The sequence below is a fragment of the Camellia sinensis genome, chromosome 5 (assembly GCF_055761805.1).
Source record: "Camellia sinensis isolate YWXY chromosome 5, ASM5576180v1, whole genome shotgun sequence".
Lineage (NCBI taxonomy): Eukaryota > Viridiplantae > Streptophyta > Magnoliopsida > Ericales > Theaceae > Camellia > Camellia sinensis.
The window spans coordinates 16,279,355-16,299,994 of NC_138965.1; the positions used below are offsets into that span (position 1 = coordinate 16,279,355).

General features: G+C 36.9%; 1 protein-coding gene and 1 long non-coding RNA gene across 5 annotated transcripts in view; both read right to left on the reverse strand.

Moving 5' to 3' along the window:
• LOC114278564 (uncharacterized) overlaps positions 1–20,640 on the reverse strand; it is a 36,173-nt gene that overhangs the window by 6,006 nt on the left and 9,527 nt on the right. Inside the window, exons 3-7 of one of the 4 annotated variants that reach the window (XM_028220642.2) lie at positions 18,118–18,206; positions 17,956–18,005; positions 17,604–17,709; positions 17,453–17,511; positions 15,072–15,226 (exon numbers count right to left, since the gene is read on the reverse strand). In XM_028220642.2, coding sequence (XP_028076443.2) covers positions 15,118–15,226; positions 17,453–17,511; positions 17,604–17,709; positions 17,956–18,005; positions 18,118–18,206 — 413 coding nt within the window. In that variant the 3' untranslated portion in view covers positions 15,072–15,117. Of the gene's footprint in view, positions 1–4,282; positions 4,582–7,762; positions 7,992–15,071; positions 15,227–17,452; positions 17,512–17,603; positions 17,710–17,955; positions 18,006–18,117; positions 18,207–20,640 lie in introns of those variants that run through there. The other 3 variants (XM_082868290.1, XM_082868289.1, XM_028220643.2) reach the window with 3 other exon arrangements.
• Positions 8,445–9,952, reverse strand: LOC145790452 (uncharacterized). The gene is made up of 2 exons (XR_014329168.1): positions 9,155–9,952; positions 8,445–9,049 (listed from the first exon to the last, which is right to left on the reverse strand). It is a non-coding gene; the product is annotated as an uncharacterized LOC145790452 (long non-coding RNA).

Consider the following 20,640-nt stretch of genomic DNA (forward strand, 5'->3'; position numbering starts at 1 on the left):
CATTGATCACCAACTCATCTAAAAGCTAAAGCTGCTAGAGATAGGAACAACTTGATTATTTATATTGTATGTGATGTAGTAGAATAAATAGGTTAAGTGTATGTTAAATAGCCTATTAGTTGTAGTCTATAAATACGTGATGTAATACTCATTGTACTCCGCTTTTGATTAAAGAATATACATTATGAATAGAGTTGAGCTTGGTTTCTCTCTCTAGCCCTTAGGGGTTTTACCCCTAATTGGGGCATTTGTGTTCTCTCTCTTGATTCTTGATTTGCATATGGATTGCATTATTTGGTATTAGAACCTAGTGTTTGGATCCTATTCTTCCAGATTTGAGAGCAAAGTATGCACCTGATCGAAACCCTATTTCACTGTTTTGGTCAATTCAAGTTGCAGCAACAGTCGCATGCGATTTCAAATCGCAACCCTCTGAATAGTTGCAATCTAAGTTCTTGAAGGACAACACTGATTCGTGTTCGAATCTACCAAAAACTCCAGAGATGACCCCATTGCAAATCACGACTTGATTCTTCTTCGAAATTCAACTTTGAAACTTGATCGTAGATGAAGTTCGACACCATGGAGCTTCATATACCATGGAACTCATGTACCTGATTTGGGCCTTCGTTGTTGATTGAAAGTCAACTTCATAGATTCTAGATCAAACTTTCAGTTTTGATCGACTTCGCAGAATCGACATCAGACTTGGATTCCATCACAAAATCAACATTAGGCTTCAGATGCTGAGGCGCAACCCTAGATCAACAATCAACTCTGTCTAGCTTCTCTGGGTGTGACGAGTTGACTTCCATTTTGACGAACACAATTATGATTTGATTGCTCTTTGAGAACTAAAGTTGTGAAGTCACAAGGGTTGATTTCGTGATTCGAAGTGGAAGACGATTCGAGTTCGTAACATCTGGGTTCATCGATTTGAGTTTGCGACTTTTCGGGTTCGTGACATTTGGGCTCGCAAAATGATTGGAAGACTGATTTTGCAAGTTGATTGGTCGACTTTGAATTCTGGAATCAGATTGACGAAGTTGCACAGTGCAATCTCGCGTACCTGGACTTCTACTCTAAACTTCGATTCAAAGATCTCTTGCCGCGATCTGTTCGTGCATGGAATTTCTGGCTTGAGGTTTGTGGTAACACTTTATTGTGACCTAAATCTGGTTGAACCAACTTGCGCTCTTGATTCGATTTTGTTTTGGCGACTATTCGAATCAGTTTTGAAGAAGACTGGTTGATCGACTTATGGTATGTTGATTCGATTTTTTTCCTTTCATTGGGACTGTTCTGAATCAATTGCGTAACTGAGTTCATATTGAGTTCTTGAATATTGCTTATATAATTCTTGTTCCTCGAATATTGCTGTGAGTTGATATTGGATTGTTTCTTGATTGTGAAATTGGGTCTGGCTGGGTGGAATTTGGGTCTCTGCTGTTATGGTTCTATTCTTCTTTGGGTTTATCAACAAGTGTCACTGAAATCTGGTTTTGTTGATTGACACTGGTGCACTGTCCTGTGATATTAGCATTTGATTTGTGTGAATAGCTCAACGAGATCGAGGCCGTGGAGTTGGCTATTATAGGGTTTGTGCTTCGAATTTTTGGTGAAGAAACCGAGATCAATTTCTCAATTGGAAGGAGCAATGATGCTACTCTGAATCAATTTCTTCATTGGAAGGAGCAATGATGCCAATCCAAATCAAACTGATAATCAAAGAGATGAGATGAAACAAATGAGTAACAAATTGTGCCTCGAAAGAGGTACAATGGTATTTTTGAAAGCCTATTATTCTTGATTTGCATACGGATTGAATGTGCCCCCTCACTTGTGGTCATGCTCTCCTTTATAAGAAGGCCAAACACGTGCAAGTATTTTTGATTGTCAGGTAGGCAGTGAGGTTCAAACACATGATCTATTGCCTATTTTGATACCATATTAAATTGTTGACCACCAATTCATCTAAAAGCTTAAGCTGTTAGAGAGAGAAACAACTTTATTATTTATATTATATCCTCAACAGCTAATTGATTTTGAGTTAGATGCTTTAACACGTTATCAAAGCTGAGTCTTGGGTGGTCTCTAGTGGGTCAATTCTCCACCGAAGTCTAATCTCTCATCTCTTATCCCTCTGTCACCTCCATATGCTATCTGGGCTGCATGTGTAGGGGAGTGTTAGACTTGTCCCATATGATCTCTCTTTAAGCAACCCAAACTTAGTTAATTTGAGAGGCCGCTCCACTCGTAGCCAATTGGTTTTGAGTAGGATGCTTTAACATAGATGAGCCAAGAAAACCGAGAAAATTTCATTTTTACCCCTATAATTGTCTTGTTGATCAATTACACCCCTAGACTTCAAATAATTTCAAATTTACCCCCAAAGTTTTTGAAATCGTATCAATTTTGCCCCTGCTGTCACATTTGAAACGAAAAAGGTTAAAAAAAATTGCATTTTGGCCCCAAATTTCAAAAGAAAGATGCAAGCACACCCTCTTCTACCCAAACTCATCCTCTCTCCTCTTTCTCTTCCTTGGCTCCTTCTCTTCATCTTCATCTTCAATACAACAACCTCATTGTCTTCTTCATCCTCACCTCTCTCTCTCTCCAAACCCTTCTTTCTCTCTCATCCACCACCACCACCACCACCACCACCACTCCGCCACCTACTTTCTCTCTCTCCTCCTCCAGGCCCTTAGCATCCACCTCTGACACCGACCCAGAAAACCCAAAAACAGAGATCGCCCAATCTCTCTCCTCCGAGCTTCTCAAAGACCCAATTGAAGACTCTCTCTATAACCCGACATCTCAATCTCTGTTTCTCTTCCTCTTCAATAAGCAACCAAGGTTATTGAAAATCCATAACTGCATCATAATCTTAGTTCTATCAAAATTGAGAAATCCTCATCTCTTATTTAGTTGTGCTCACAAATACTTTAGCTCAACAATTATATGTGTACATATCATCTCTTCATTAACTTCTCTCAAACCCCAATTCACTCACTCAATATTCTCTCAAACCCATATCAATTATCAATATATATACATATCATCTCTTCATCAACTTCACTACCTAGAACCATGCTCCACATCATATTATAAGTGAAGAAGAAGAAGAAGAAGAAGAAGAAGAAGAAGAATGAGGAAGATGCTGAAGAAAGAAACAAAAGATGAATGCTTCGGAATTTTGAAAGTTAGTTTTCGGACAACTTTCGACATACCGAAACCGCCCATTACATGAAGAAGTGAGAAAGTGAGGTAGTGTAGGACGAAGTAAGAAGTGAGGTGAAGAGAATAGTGAAAGAATGAAGTAGAACTATCAAGAACAGAGAAAGATATGAAGTCCGAAAGATGGCTCAAAGAAAAATCGAAAATAGGAAGAAAAATTCTTTTTATTATCAACTTTTGGAGTTCCGACGGTATACAAAAAAAGGAAGAACGAGACGTGTGAGAGCTGATAAGCAAATTAGGCAATGAGGTGAATCCAATATGGTAAAAATGAGGCAAAACGGAGTTATGACAAAGGAGATAGAAGGGCTAGAAGTGGTGGTGATGAAAGAGGGTGAGTTCTCATCTTTCTTTTGAAATTTGGGGCCAATGTAATTTTTTTAATGTTTTCCGTTTCAAATGTGACGGTAGGGGTAAAAATGATGCGATTTCAAAAACCTTGGGGATAAAATTAAATTATTCAAAATCTGGGGGTGTAATTGAAAATCAAGGCAAAGTATAAGGGTAAAAATGAAATTTTCTCAAGAAAACCTTATTGTTCCTGGTGTTAAAGTAAAGGTTTTTTCAAGGGTGGCTGTAACGGTTTTAATTAATCTCAAGAAAACCCGTTTGGTTAGTGGATTACACCGCAAAGGGAGGCAGAGAGTGGATGTAGGCACAAAGGTTATGCCAAGCAACCATAGATCTTTGTGTTCATCATCTTTACATTATTTACTCTTTACTTTACATATCTTGAATGCATGCGATGAATGCATGCTAAGTTGGTCATCCTTAATACAATATCTTGATCGACATTATAATTTATAAGGAATTGTTGAGCACAATTATTGGATAATGTTAACATTATTATCTAAACCAGTGTTTTTAAAGGCTCAAGGTGCACTAAGGCGCTGAAGGTCTCTCGGGGCCTAGGCGCAAGACGCAAGACGAGGCGCGGGCTTTATTGAAATAAGGCGCAGAGTCTTAGTAAAAAATAGAAAAATTAACATAAACTAATCATTCATAGTACTAAGACAATTTTTTTAAAAATAAAAAGTAATCAAGATTCAAGACAAAATATAGAATAATTCTCAAAGCCATGAAAATGCATATTACATAACATTTCAAACATCCAAAAACATAAACATAAACACTAAACATCCAAAACATAAATATCCAACAAATACTAATATATGTCTTAACACTTAAAACATCAACACCAAAAGAAATGGTAGGTTAGGTCAGTCAGTCAATCATCATCCTCAACATCAACGGCAAGCAAACTATCATTTTCTTCTCCATCAGTTGATTTGTATCCCTCAACATCTTCCTCCTCTGTGTCATCTGAGCCCGCTTCCTCTTCATCTATTAATTGAAGTGGAGTTAATCTTGATGATTTAGCTATTTATTTTGTATTTATAATGGAAAATATTTATTTTGTATTTATAATGAAAAATATTTAATTAATTAATTTTGTATTTAATTAATGGAAAATTAATTAATATAATGAAGACTGATTAGAGCAGGCGTGTAATTACAATGAAGACTAATACAATTAATTAATTAATACAATGAAGACTAATACAATTAATTAATTAATACAATGAAGACTAATACAATTAATTAATTAATTGTCTAATGTAATGAAAAATTAAAATTAATTAATGTAATGGAAAATTAATTAATTAATATAATAGAAAATTAATGAAAAATATTTTTTTTGTATTTATTTTTTGTATTTATTTAAAAAAATATTTTTTTTGTTAAAATATTTAATTGACAAAGGCATAAATATTTTGTATTTATTTTTTTTTGTTTTAACAGAGACTCAAAAAAGGCATAAATAATTGAGCCAAAAAAAAAAGAAAAAAGAAAAAAGGGCAGAGCAGAAGAGACAACAAAGTCCAAGTCGAAGAAGAGAAAAAAAGGAGAGAAGGAGGAGAAAAATAAAAATAAAATGAAGACGACACAGTCCAGACGATCAAAGTCGAAGGAGGGCGAGAGAGAGACGATCGAAGTCAAAGAAGGTAGAAGGGGAGAGAGAGAGAGAGTGTACCGCACCTGGAAGTTGAAGTCGAAGTCGAAGTCGAAGTCGAAGTCGAAGAAGGAACCCAGTCCAAGTCGAAGTCGAATCGAAGTCGAGAGATGGAGAGCCGAAGAGACGACACAGATTTAGGGCTTCGTTTCAGTCGTATGGGGTTCGTAGTGTATATAAGTTGTAATCCTCTGTGGTTAGAGTCATTCTGAACACACACCACAGCTGTTAGATCAAAGATTAGGGCATAAAAATCAGTCGCGCCTAGGCGCGAGCCTTGCGCCTCTCTCGCCTGCTTCCAGTCGCGCCTAAGGCGCGCGACATCTTCAACGCCCCTCGCCTGGGAGCAGTATGCGCCTTGCGCCTAGGCGCGCTTTTGACAACGCTGATCTAAACTGATTAGAGAAATTGTAAAAAGGATTGAGTAGATTTCCATTGGTCAAAATCTTAGTTATTGCCATAAGAAAGTTTAATTCAGAATCATCAATCACTAAGAAATTGATTAATGGACCGAAAAGACTTAACTTTGATTGAGAACATATTGAATACATAAAGCAAATCAACCAAAAGGTTTAATTTGGGAAGCAAGGACTTGAAAGACAAAAGTAAAACTCAAAGCTTAGGATTGTCCTATTAGGAATAACAGAACAAGGGATTCAATTACTAAGTACTTCTCAAAGAAGAAAAATGGATACATACTAGAGAAAAATTTGTGACTCTTCAACAAAATGAGCTTCTTCGAGATATATATCATGCAAGGTTTAAGGAAAAACACAAGAAGGAATTCAAATTGTTGCAACAGCTTCTCAAATAACAAAAATTGAGAAATAATGAGGATAAATTGGGTCTAAGACAGGCCTTAGGTCCATGTCCACTCAAACAAGTATGCCTACTACGAGTGGAGAAAAAAATTATTGTCTGAACCTAATTAAGCCAAGCTTCAGCCTAATTATGCATGGCTCTTTTAATAGAATGGGATTCTCAAGCTCTTATTATGCACGACTATTTTCACATAATGAGCTTCAAAAGAATCCTGGAGCCCGGTTTAATTGTTTATTGAACAAGCTTGTATGAGCATATAAGTGACCCAATCGCAAGTTGTTCGAACAATTTGGTTCATTTGCAACCTTAACATAATTTTCAACTTCCTTAAGAGAATTTTCAGTATAATAAGTTAAATTTACAATTTCAATAGATTCACCAAAAAAAAAAAAATTAATATGTTTTTCCATGTAATATACTAGGACAAATTTGGTTTAATGATTTCAAAGTACCTATATACATATTGAAACTATAAATTTTGCACACAGCCGCTTTCCTAACACAAAAGCTTCGAACTAAGCTCGCAATAATAAAGCACGAAAAAGGCCACTTAGCATGCTTTTAACCCTCTCCTACAGACTAGGGGCATTGAACCAGTTCTAGGAGAACTTTGATTCGCCCGGCCCGGCCAACAGGCGAATGGTGTGCTTATCTTGTGTGACATTATTAGTCACAATAACCATTATAATAGTTGATGCCACCAATCTAGAACCATAATTTCATAGTTTCAACTTTAAAGCATATGGCACCCCTGCATCCATTGTCAAAGAATCAAGAATTGACTTGAGATAAAGTCCAAATTCTCATGGAATTCTTTCAATTATTAAGTACTATAACTATCATAGAAGTGAAAGAATCCATCCATGAAATCTAAATCCAAAAAAATACTGTATGAAAATTGGCAAAAATAAATATACCAACAAAACTTCCTTGAATCTTTAAAGTCAACAGAAGAAAAGAAAAGAGAAATTAATCAATCTTTGTAAACAAAAAGATCTATTCTTCATAGTCTTTGCCCTTACTTTAATGATGATCATCTTCTCCGGAGTGTTTTCTCTAAACAGCTTCCTAAAGGGACAAGTGTATGATTTACATGCCATTTTTCACAAGTCCAGTCCCCTTGGGCCAAGTATTACCACATTCAAGGAAAATCACATTTTTCCTTGCTAGCCAAAAGGCAACTATGAAAGTAGTGAGTGGCTACCGCTGTAGCTTTGAGAAAGGGTGAATGTTGTTGAATAGCTTAACATCTATGAAGCATGGGTACTTTGACAAACATGGTGTACCCGTACTGAGCACCTACTGGCGTATGGTACATCGTATGGGTACTTCTGCATACGTATCGGGTACACGAAACACGTATCCAAATTTTTTCTTCTTAATTTTTAGCGTACCTAAACATACCTAGTATATACCCAAGTCATACCGTACCTCAGTCGAAACAATATTTTCTTAAATTATAGAGATAAAATTCATTTCACTAGACTTCTTTTTTATTTTTAGTTTTATGCTTTAGTATGATTTAAAATTAAGTTATCATTTGTAAGTTATTTAGGGGTTGTTTGTGATGAACTATATAAGTGTACTTTTGGGATAAAAAAGTAGAGGAAAAAAAGATGATTGTTTGTGGTAACTTTTTACTAAAAAATGAGTATTAAAAAATTGTATAAAATAGCAAAATTACCGTATTACCCCTATGCCCTATGCTACTGACAATGACGGTTGAATAGTGCAGTACAGATTGCTTTGAAATGCGATGGTGCCTTCAGAAGATAATATATATATATATATAAGATGTGGCTTCGCTCTAGTCCTTCATTGGACTGGAGGGTACTGTTGGGTCCGTAAGGGCTCTCCACGAGTCTCGTTTCGATAATCCGAGCCGTTCAATGTGTAGAACTCGTCGAGTACTATATTCCTGTAAAAAATCGCGTTGATCAGATATCGATAGCTATGTGATCAAATCAGTTTTGTATGAAAAAAAATGGACTGTGAAAAATAAATGGCTGACAAAAATCTGATTTGATCACATAGCTATCGATATCCGATCAACGTGATTTTTTTACAAGCATATAGTACTCGACGAGTTTTACACATTGAACGACTCAGATTATCGAAACGGGACTCATGGTGGGCCTCCACGGGCCCAACAGTACCCTCCAGTTCAATAAATATATATATGTTAAAACCTATCACCTACTTCACCCACTTAAACCTACTCCACTAAACCTAACCCACTACACCACTACCACCTCACATACTCCACTAAACCTAACCCACTACACCACTACCACCTCCACTTCACCTACTCCTTACCTACTACACACTCACCCTCTTCTATATATAGGAATCATGAATCATTGTAATAAATATCAATCAATATTACATCAATAATACAATTCTCTATTTCTCTTTATACATTCAATTTCAACATGGTATCAGAGCAGGTTTAGAACCTAATATTTTCGCTTCACCGGCGGGCGGCAACCTCACCTTAGCCGTCCGCCGGACCTCAACCTAGTCTGCTAAAATTTTCTACACGTACCTTGAAATTTCCTTTCTTCAACCTGCTGAGTGCACAAACCACAGACAGCACACCGTATTTTGCTTTTTCTGACTTGGTTGGGTTCAGCGTTTGGTACCTGGTTGAGGAGGGAGGTTGCGCCGCCGTCAATTGGGGGGGACGATGGCGTCCTGTCAGTGTCGCTGTGTGTGTCTAATAGTAATACCAGCTGCAGCTACAAATACGCCTCCGATATTTCCATTGTCGTCGATTCTCGATCTGAGAGGAAGTACAGGAAGAAGAAGGAGATTTTCGGGCATTTCTTCCACAAGCCCTAGCTTTAGCTTCAGGGGAAGACAAAGACAATGCCTCCTCTTCAACAGAAATTCTGAGTCCACTTGTACTACTAGTGGTCCCTTTCATCGATGCAACTCTCAACTGGGCGGAGACCTTGCCCCTGCTACCTCTGCAGCCTACGGAGTGCTTCTCCTTGTTGGTGGTCTTTTTGCCTATACAAGAACAGGAAGCAAAGGATCGCTTCTAGGAGGCCTTACTGGTGGATCTCTAATGGCTGCAGCTTACTTTCTTATGCAAGCATCAGAGATGAAGGAAATAGGGGATGCCCTTGCGTTTGGATCCACCTTCCTCTTTGCGTCTGTATTTGGTATAAGATTGGCAGCTACTCGCAAAATAATGCCCGCAGGGCCTTTGTTAGGTCTTTCCATCTGTGCGTTGGCTGTGCCTCTTAAGGAGCATAAAGAAGAAAAGAGAAAACCAAACAGGGGGGGCTCTCTCTATCTTTCTGATTTTTGGTGAGACCAAACCCACGGTCTCTCTCTCTCAAACAACAAAGTCACACGCTGTTCTTTCTTTTCTTTCTTTATTTATTTCTTTCTTTTCATTCCTTTATTACATCTATACCCACATCCATCATCACACTCTTTATTTATTTCTTTTAATCACCTTTTGCACCTCCCTCACCGACTCCCTCACCACAAAATAGAATTTTTTATTTATTTATCTTATCTTTTTTATGTTCCATTTTTCACAATAAAAATAAAAATAAAAATAAAAATAAAAATAATAATATAGCTTTGCACACCAAACCATATTTTATTCATCTCAGGGATCAACCCCGATCAAAAAAAAAAAAAAAAAAAAAAAAAAAACCACACACAATCAATCAAAACAAAACACCCAAAGATTTGTTTTCTTTTCTGCAGCCGGCCACCCATCGACCACACTTCTTCGCCTATTCCGCCGTTCTTTTCTTCTTGCCTCCGTCCTGGGCGGCCCTTGACGGTGTTGCCTCTATGTTTCCCAATCCATTGGGCACGATCACTCCACCCTGCTCCTCCACTACAGCATATGGCGGACCTCCAAATCGGAACATCACGGTGGCCTTCCGCTTCAGCTCCTTGTTTTCCGCCTTTAGCACACTTATCTCTGCTCGCGCATCCTTATACATGCGCTGGAGCAGAGCCAGTTGGGCGTTTAAATGCTGCACCTCATTTGTCCTACTCTGCAGCCGGTGCGACAGGTTTGTGACCGCAGTCATGGTTTCCACACATGACTTCAATGTATACTGATTGGCTTCAATGTCAGTTTGCACTGCCATTTTTTGCTCTACAGACCGCATAGGAAAGTTCAACGGAGCAAACCCTGGGGCGCTTGGTTGAGGTTCACTGGCCCCCGCACCAGTTATCTCTCTTGTTGACTCGTTAAGGTCTGGAAAGAGAGTGAGCAGACCACGGGAAGACGAAGTCATTTTCTGGACAACAGAGTGTTACAGAGTGTCTCTCTCAGAAATCTCTCTCAGAAAACAGAGTGTTACAGCGTATCTCTCTCAGAAATCTCTCTCAGAAAACAGAGACACCAGAGTGTTACAGAGTATCTCTCTCAGAAATCTCTCTCAGAAAACAGAGTATTACAGAGTATCTCTCTCAGAAATCTCTCTCAGAGAACGAAGAGGTTTCCACTGGTTAGTTATGCTTTCAAGCCTCAGCCTCCGCTTCGGTTTATAAAGACCATGATGAAGAGGCAGACGCGCGCATCGCGCGCCACTTGACGCCAGAAGACAAAACGGGCGCGCAAGCCAATGTGGTCACGTGTCTCGCCATCATGTCCGGCACACCTTTTTATGGAATGGGCGCGCCTTTTGATGGCCCGTCTTTTGATGGCACGCCTTTTGATGGCACGTTTTTTAGATTGGGCACACCTTTTGAGGGTGCGACTTTTTAAGGGTCCGACAAGACTCTGTAAACTGTCCCGACATTGATTCCGGTTAGCTCCTTTATGGGTCCGACAAGACTCTGTAAACTGTCCCGACATTGATTCCGGTTAGCTCCTTCAAGGGTCCGACAAGACTCTGTAAACTGTCCCGACATTGATTCCGGTTAGCTCCTTCAAGGGTCCGACAAGACTCTGTAAACTGTCCCGACATTAATTCCGATTAGCTCCTTCATGGGTCCGACAAGACTCTGTAAACTGTCCTGACATTGATTTCAGTTATTTTTTACAAGGGTTCAGCAAGACTTCGTAAACTGTCACAACAACTATCACAACATTGTCTGCTACAACGGTCCGACATGACCCCATAAACTGTCTTTTACATCGGTCTGACACAACCATCCAGTGTCCTCTACAACGTTATGACACCACCATACAGTGTCTTCACCATCGGTCTGACACGACCATACAGTGTCTCCTATCCTCTTTTCTTTTATGTATTCGTCTATTTTCTTGTTTTGTTACTCTCTCCAAACTCAAGTTGGCTAGTTCCTATCCCCCTTGAGTTTGCGGGGGGCTGTTAAAACCTATCACCTACTTCACCCACTTAAACCTACTCCACTAAACCTAACCCACTACACCACTACCACCTCACCTACTCCACTAAACCTAACCCACTACACCACTACCACCTCCACTTCACCTACTCCTTACCTACTACACACTCACCCTCTTCTATATATAGGAATCATGAATCATTGTAATAAATATCAATCAATATTACATCAATAATACAATTCTCTATTTCTCTTTATACATTCAATTTCAACAATATATCTAATTTTTTCATAAGATATATGAAAAGTACCCCATGGGGCCACACATCAGCTTGTACTGGAGGGAACAATTTTGGCTTGTACTTTTTTTTTTGGTACTTTTTTTGGTAAATAGAGATAACTTTTGGCTTTTTTAGTAACTTTTTGGCTTTTTGTCTTTTATAGACTATGCCAAACAAGCACTTAATATAATAATATTTAATTTTGATTTATACCTTTATTTTTGGTATTAAATGTTAATTGTAGGTTGGATCTTAACAAATTAATCTATTTAATCAATTTTTGCATTACTCCAAATTAAAAATATTTTTTTACAAACGTACCAAAGCCGTACCCGTATCCTACTTTTTTTTAATTTTATCGTATCAACGTACCCGTACCAATACTAGTACTCGTACTCGTACCCGTACTCGTACTCGTGCTTCATAACTTAACATACAATGTTGGGCCTATTTTCTAGCAACCTAAGCTTTTAGGATAGTTGGTGGTGATCTAACATAGTATTAGAGGTTTGGTTCTAGGAAGTCTTGGGTTCAAATATCTTTGTTTGCATTTGGTATGTTTGTTTGTTTGAGGTCTACTTGGTTTTTGTTTCTCTCCATGCGTAAGACGATATTGCATGTGAAAGAGAGTGCTGTATAGCTTGATATACAATGTTGGGAAAATGTATACCAAGAAAAATATTGATAGTGTTTGATTTACTTTTCAAAACTCAACTCTGTTTTTAAATCTTGATTTGAATCAAAACTCATAACCAAATAAAATTTTAAAATACAACTCAAAATTACTTTCAAAACTCCTGTCCTCTCTTCTCTTTTCTTCTCTTTCTTTTTTATTAATTATTAATCAATCAATCAAAATTACTTTTTCTCTCTCATCTCTCCTCTCACATTCTATTGATCAATCAATCAACAAAAAATAAATAAAAAATTACAAATCATCCCAAAACTATTTTCAAAACTCATAGTCAAACAAATTTTCTCTTTTCATTTCAAATCATGATTCAAAAACTCAAAACACAACTCCACACTAAATCATAATTCTAAAATTAAACCAAAGGGACCCAACGTTTTCACATTTTCTTTTACTTGCAAAAGAATATCTAATAGCATCAGAAAGAATTATGTTTTAAACATTTTAAACATCCCTAGACCAAATATAGCCAGAAGGGCTGCAATTTTGGCTCAAAGATGGCTTTCGGCCCTGAAGGTTATACAATAATTCTTGCTCCATGCAAGAGAACTTCACAATGAATCTCTAATGCTTTTTAACCCTGGAGAAGCACTTCCACTTAGGAAAATTGATATTTCCTTAACCAGTTACAATCATCAGTTGCTCACTATGCCTGGGCCCTTTTAAAGAAGGCAATGATTGTCTTGATTATGTAAATACCACATCCACTAGGTCCATGTAATTGAAAACCAACATTTGGCCAACCATGAGAATGGTTGATTTTTGAAGTTGATCATGAAAAGAAAAAGATAAGCTGCAAAAGATGGAAGGCTAGACCATAGATAATTGATATCATCAAGGTCTCCATTCCTCAACACAACAGCTTAGCTACTCATCTTGAAGTGGTCCAAGGGCAGTACAAAATCAAACCAACTATGTCTTGTGTCCTAATCAATTGGAGTCGGCTACATGAATCATTTTCTGACATTCCTCACTAACAAACCAACCTTTGTGTCCCAACCAATGTTGGATAATACCTACCTTGCAATCTTTGTTTGTTATGAAGGGAAACACAACTTTGGAACATTTGATGCCCTGTCTGAATTAGTCACTAGGCTTTACAACTTCAGAATTCATCCTATTAAGAGCAGTCGTTTTCCAAATGCATTTCTCTCGAGAATGCAATGATATGTCCATATTGTAAGTTTTTGAAGAAATAACTTGTATATTTTAATATGTTGTAATACAAAGAGTACATCATCTTATATAAAACTCTAACCCTAAGACTAAAAAAGGAAATACGAATAATGCTTAATTACACATAATATTTACACAATCTCATAATATATGTAATAAATACACTAATATATTCTCACACATATTACATGCCTTTGATTTGCAAATGATGGAAAACCCTTCGATACACCTTGTTACGCATTTTTCGGGTATATGTTGCGCACTTTTGTAGCAAATGTTACACAATCTTCTATAGAGTTACGACAATTTATGGTTCAAAAATGAAGTTAAGCATTTTTGTGGTAATGTTGTGCATTGTTTCATGGAAACATTTTTAATCCAAAATGTGCAATATTACCACAAAAATGAGTAACATTGCAACAAAAATGTGTAGCTTCATATCTAAACCATAAATTTCCATAATGCTACCGGAAGATTACATAACATTTGCCACAAAAGTAACATAACTAGAATAAAGTGCACGAAGGTGCATATTGGTGTGTACCAAAGGGGTTTCCTAAGTTAAAAAGCATTTTATTCAGTCAATCGCCAGTTGCAAGTTAGCTGAAAAAACAAGTCTCAGCTACTAAGGGCCATCTAGACAAATTCTTTCTCACAATGCAGACCATCTCGGGCATATCTTAAAAGAGACTACTTGTAGCAATGTAACTGTAACAAAATCTCAACCACTAACAAACAGAGCTAGACAAATTTTTGCTCACAATTCCAATCCAAGGTATATCTCCTTTACATAACAAGCAATCTTGCCTTTACATATCACAAAAGAGACTGCTTGTAGCAGTGTATCTGTAACAAAATCTCAACCACTAACGACCAAAGTTAGACAAATTTTTGCTCACAATTACAATCCATCTAAGGTGTATCTCCTTTATACAACAAGCAATCTTGCCTTTGCTACCAACCATAACAGTAGATTTTATCACCCCCTTTATGCTTTCATGCCCCCAACTTGGATCAACACTCATTCACTTTTTTGTACATTAACTAGATTTCAACATTCTAGAGTTTAACCTTTATAATCAGCTAAGAAGCACGGACGTGACACGACACAGACACACGGACAAGCAAATTTTCAAAAAATAGGGGACATGAGTACATTTTCAAAATTTTTATTAAGTATTGAAAAGTAATTAAAAAAAAGCAATTTCAAAAAAAGCACTTTACCCAATAAAATAAATTCAGCAATTTCAAGAAATTTATATTTTCATCAAATAAAATTAATTTGTTCTATGCATGTTCAAGAAAAGAGGGCCAATACTAAAAAATAGAGGGGTAGCAAATTTTTGTTCACTTCTCCAGTGGCTGACCTTATAAAAGGGAAAAAAAAATCAAATTTAACAAATATATAATTAAAGAGAAATGAGAGAGAGGGGGGGGGGGAAACCAAGAAACAGAGAAGAGAGAAACAAAAAAAACAGAGAGAAAGCAAAAAAAAGAAAGAAGAAAAAAGCGAAGCAGAGAAGAAGAACGAAGAAAAGAAGAAGAGAGACGAAGAATCTACCTACGATTGCTTCAATAGGGCCCTTCAAATGCTTTGACAGCTTTGCCTAGGGTTTACAGAGTGAGCGACTCTCTCTCTCTCTCTCTCCCTGCAGTGTCCCAAACGTACTGCAAACATGTTCCTCGAGTGTCTGAGCATGTCTGCAAAGTGTCCGGCTGGAAAAAAAAATCAAAAAAAATTCCGGACACCTTAGACAGAGTGTCCACCATGTGTCCCTGTCCTACATGTGTCGGACACCCATACACTGCCTTCAGAGAGGTGTTCATGCTTCATAGATAATCGGGTTTTCATGCATCTTGTTTCCTGTTTGCACTACTTACAATTTCTACAATAGAGTATTTTGGCTCTTATGGTCCATTTGAGAAACTAGGAGAGAGAAAAAAAAAAAAAAAAAAAAAAAAAGATTAGGTAGGAGAGAGAAGTAAAGAGAAGACGAGAAAGAATAGTGGTATCCTTATTGTTTATATAATTTGAGAGAGAAAAGATTGTGCTAAACGTCCCCTCTTGTTTGGGAAAGATCGAGGACGGAAAAGAAAAGAACAAAAAGATTCATTATGTGTGTGTGTGCGTGTGTGTGTGAGAGAGAGAGAGAGAGAGAGAGAGAGAGGGAGGGAGGTAAAAAGAAGAAAGAAATAAGGAACTAGTTGCATCAATGCTCATGTTAGACCTCTAATTTTGTCAACCAAGGATATTAAATGGTTGACTTATCACACTTATGAAATGTCTGGTACACTGAAATGGAGTGCTCATTCTAGCTTCATATTTCCTTTCCTTTGTTTGGTACAATACAACTTACGTAAGTGGGAATACCTACTCCATCCTCAAAGCAAAGAAATAGACATTCTATTCCATCATGAAATCACCCTAAAACATTATATGTTGGCCTTCCAAATGACTGAAGAGTATGAACATACAAAAAATATGTGCTGACAAGATTCAACAGCATCCCCACACAACATATATATGGGATCAATCTCCATTCCCCCCTCTAATAATCTATCTCTGGTAGACAATTTACCATGACAACAAAGCAACAATATAAAGGCATATTTTGGGATGGTTTGGTTGAACCAAACAATCTTGTATAGAGTGTCTTAGACTAGTAGAATACAATCGATTTGACAAGGGCATCCAAACTACTTTGTCCAGAATATCAATCATAGGCTTTATAGAAACTGAAGTATTAAAGAAACATATCGGTTGATAAGACAATAGCAATGACAATTAAAGCAAAATTTTTAATGGAGAGAGTGAGAGAGGGGTGAACTAGTAAGGCTGAAAATTTCACTGTTACTAATGATAAAGGTTGTTGCCCGAGTAAAAAAGAAAGTTCAAAGAATTGGTTATGAAGGTGAAAGAATTGGTTGATGTTAATAAAAAGGTGTACGAGAAGAAAAATGATTGTACAGAGCTTTATGAGACTTGCAAGAGTAAGAAGCAAAAGGGAAAAGAAATTTTTTTCTAGGATGGAAAGGGAATTGAAAAGGATTCCATGTTCAGTTTGTGCAAGGAGAAGGGAAAGGTTGCGTGTTCAGTTGAGCAATCCTATAATGGGGGAATAGTTTTACGCAAGACACTTGTTAGTAATTTTTTTGTTTTCATGGAAGAGTTCACGAGGCAATTCAAGGAGAAGCATTCAAAAATCACTCATGTTGTTGCTGTTGGTTAAGTTGGTGGAGATAAATAGAAATCGATGTTAGAAATAGAGCAAGCACCTAATGTGAAGTTGGTGCAATGTTGTTGCATTTTAGTTGTTGGGTCTGGATGATTTTTGTGTCTTCTATTAAGGATGTTGGATCCCTTTCATTCAAACTTCTTGTCCATTTCCCGTTCACCCCCTTCCCTTCTTTTTCCTTGGCTTTGATTGTCTAAAGGTTGAGTACCCTCAACACATTCTCTCATACATTTTTCTTTGTTCAGATAAAAAGAATGAAAACAATTCTAACGAACAAACTCATGGTTTTAGCCATAGTTGTTAGAATCTTACGATTAATGATTCAATACGAGTTTCACGAAATACAACTCGATTCGTGCAACAAAATCTTAAAAATAAAAATAAAAGATCAACCAATTGTACAATTTAGTTATCTTGATATTTATTTCATTTTAAACACGGTGTATTTTTATATGTATATAAATATAAGTATAAAATTATATATTATGTTAAATAAAATGAATCTAACGATTCATGATTCGATACGATTCATGACTCACTATTTTAGCAAAACGATTCACAATTTGATTTGCGATTTGACAACAATGGTTTTAGCATTATTTGTTTAATTTTCACGATCAAGTTGCAACATGAAAAACACGAGGCAATTTAGGTATATGCACAAAAAGACACCAACATTATATATGTTTGAAGATGTGTAACTTACTTGTGCATACAGTACTTGTACTCCTGGCTTCTGAAATAGTCTTTCTCTCCTTCTTCTAACTGATAACAGAACAGGCAACATTACATGTTGAAGAAAAAACTACATAAGCAACAAATCACCAGGGTCCTAAATGAAATTAAATGTCTCGTACCGGGTCGCCCTCATAAATGAGCTCAAAACAAGTAGGTGAAAGACACCGCAAAGCACAATTCTCCTTTGCTATCATCGAAGACTTGCATTGCCAACCCCACAATCCACTATATTTGATTCAACCAAAAAAAAAAAAAACCATAATCCACCATTTAGAATCAAATTGGTAAAAACATGTAAGAATTACACATAGCAATCTTATATACATATGCTTCTTAACTGAATATTAAATAACAAATAATTAAAAAAAAAAAAAAGAAGCATTTTCATTGTTGTTTGTTAAGAGAATCAAAAATAAAAAAATTCAAATTTCTCAAATTTGCAAAAAAATTGTCGAGAAACATTACAAATACCTCTCGATGTCTTCGTAGCACTGGTTTTTCTTTTCTCTGATCTCATTGTCCTGTGTTTCCGAGAAAAGGGGACAACAACAATACAAAAAAGAATTAAAATACCGAAATAGCACAAACCGTGAATACTGTTTGGATTGATAGAAAAAATAGAGGAAAAAGTACCGAAATTGGGTGGCGGCGAGACTTTGCGAGGGCTTGATTAGGGACGATCGTGAAGAAAACAATTGCCCAAATAGCACACACGCTGAATACTGAAATTAAGGACTTGTGATGAGCCATTGGATGAATCGAAATCTTCTTTTTTTTTTTAATGGAATTTGATGAATTGAATTTACACGCGATTTTATTGCGTATATTATTATTTTGGATAAGGGAAATTCTATTTACAAACCATTAAATTGCTCAGTACACACCAATTTTTTATTTTTTATTTTTTACAATCTTGTTCCTCATTGAAATTACCTAAGGACACTACAATCCAAACCTCTCCATCACCGGCAGTTGTTGCAAATTTTGCCACTGGCACACCGTTGCAAACCTTCTTCGTTTCTCCTTCTTGTTCAACCCTAACCCTAGCCACAACCAATCACCGTGATCAACTGCAAATCTCATCCTTCCGCCGTTGCAAAACCCAAACCTACCCCTTCTACCGCTGTCACCACCAACCTTCTTCATGTTTTACTTCTTTTTTGCCGCCACTAAACCCTAACCCAACCCCCACCCTTGCTGCAACTCCCCTCCCCCGCTATCCTCCTCCTCATCATGAACCCCCTCCCCCATCACGAACCCCCCTCTAGCCCTTCTTCACAAACCCCCTTCTTCACCATTGCTGCTCCATTGCAACCCTTAGATCTAGGGTTTTCAAATCTAGGGTTTGGAAGGAAGAAGAAATATCGTGGGTCGCAAATGTGGAGGTCGTTGAAGGGAGCTGCGATGGCGGTGGTTGCAAGCCTGTGGCATTAGGGTTTGGAGAAGGGGGCTAATGGGGAAGGGAGGTAGCAACGATGAGGGGTGACGGCGACTGTGAAGGGTGGTGGGTGGTGGGTGGCTGGGAGGTAGCGACGGTGAGAGGCGATGGGGCTGGGGAGATAGCGACGGTGAGGGGCAGCGACGGCAGAGATGGTGGTAATGGGTGGTTGTTGAGGGTTAGGGTTAGGGGGAAAAAATGTTGAAGATGAGGGTCTTTTAGGAAATTTGTGGTGTGAATTGAGAAAAATGCAAAAAAATTAAATTGTGTGGTGTGAAGTGAGAAATGGTGTGTAATGAGAGAATTAGTGATGCAAATAGAATCTCTTCAAATAAATTGCACTCACATATGGAGAAAATATAAATAGTCATATAATTTTAAAACAATTACACCAATATCTTTTTAGTAGCATTAAAAAGACAGAAACTAATGTAAATAGTGTAAAATCACAAAGATTAATAAGGAAAAACATACATTTCAGAGTAAAAGATATAAAAATATCATTATTTTACACATACAACTATGAATTATTAATAAAAAAAATGAGTTAAATATTAAATGAATTAAGATCTTAAGGCAATACAATATAATATAATATAATTATGTTAAAATTATATATTTTTAAAAATTTTAATAAAGGTCATAATAATTTATCATATTACTTTCAATGGTCTAATTCTTAAACTGTTTCAACAATATATTATATATACTCCATAATCAAACCGTTCAAGAAGGTAGCACTCAATTACATAACATTTATAGGTGTAAATTTGGCCCGTGGGCCTGCGGCCCACCCAAAGCCCGCCCTCTACTTGGGTGGGCCCGACCCGGCTAAGCCTGGGTCCGAGCCCACCCCCCAGACCCTGGGCCTGTGTGGGATCTCCCGGGGGTACCCTAGCCCGCCCCAACAATTCGGACTCTTGATCTCTTGATCTGATCTCACAAGTGCAATGTGAAATGAAAATGAGTCCAAATCCGGCAACTTTATAGAAAATTCATTTATTGCAAAACATGCCAGAAATAAACTGCATCACTAGATCTCAAAGTCGCCACCTAATTTTTTGGGAAAATAGGGAACCCAGGACTCTTGCCAAATGTCACTGTTCGTCATAACCAAAGATACCTCCGTTCAGAACCTTAGTTATGAGGGGAGAAGGTCATGAATTGAGTACTCCGCTCACCCGATCAAAGGATCGACCTCTACTAAACCATGATATAAGTTTTATAAACAGTATATGCCCATGTTCTGATTTATTAAATAATGCAAAAAATTATGGGAAAAAGAAATTATGTCTTTTTTATGTCAAGTGATTAGATATTTTCTAGATGGACTTTTGAATTTAACTCTAACATCCAAACAATGGTCACTTTTCCAAAAACAAATTCTGAAAATTAACTCAAAAAAGTTGAACTTATAAATTGTAAGATATATTTCAAACCGTATGGACTTCAAGATAGAGAGTAAAGCACAAATAATGAAACTTACAAATTAACAAATCTAAGAGATCATAAATGGTGTATAAATTGATAAATATTACAAACTATACTCACTAATATAAACAGTAATGAAAATTATGAAATTTGTAAGAAGACTAAATATTACAAATTATACTCACTAAAATAAACAATAATGAAAATTATGAAATTGGTAAAAAAGACTCACTTCAATAATATGATAAGTGTCATATAAATATATAAGAAAATTTATAAAATTTGTT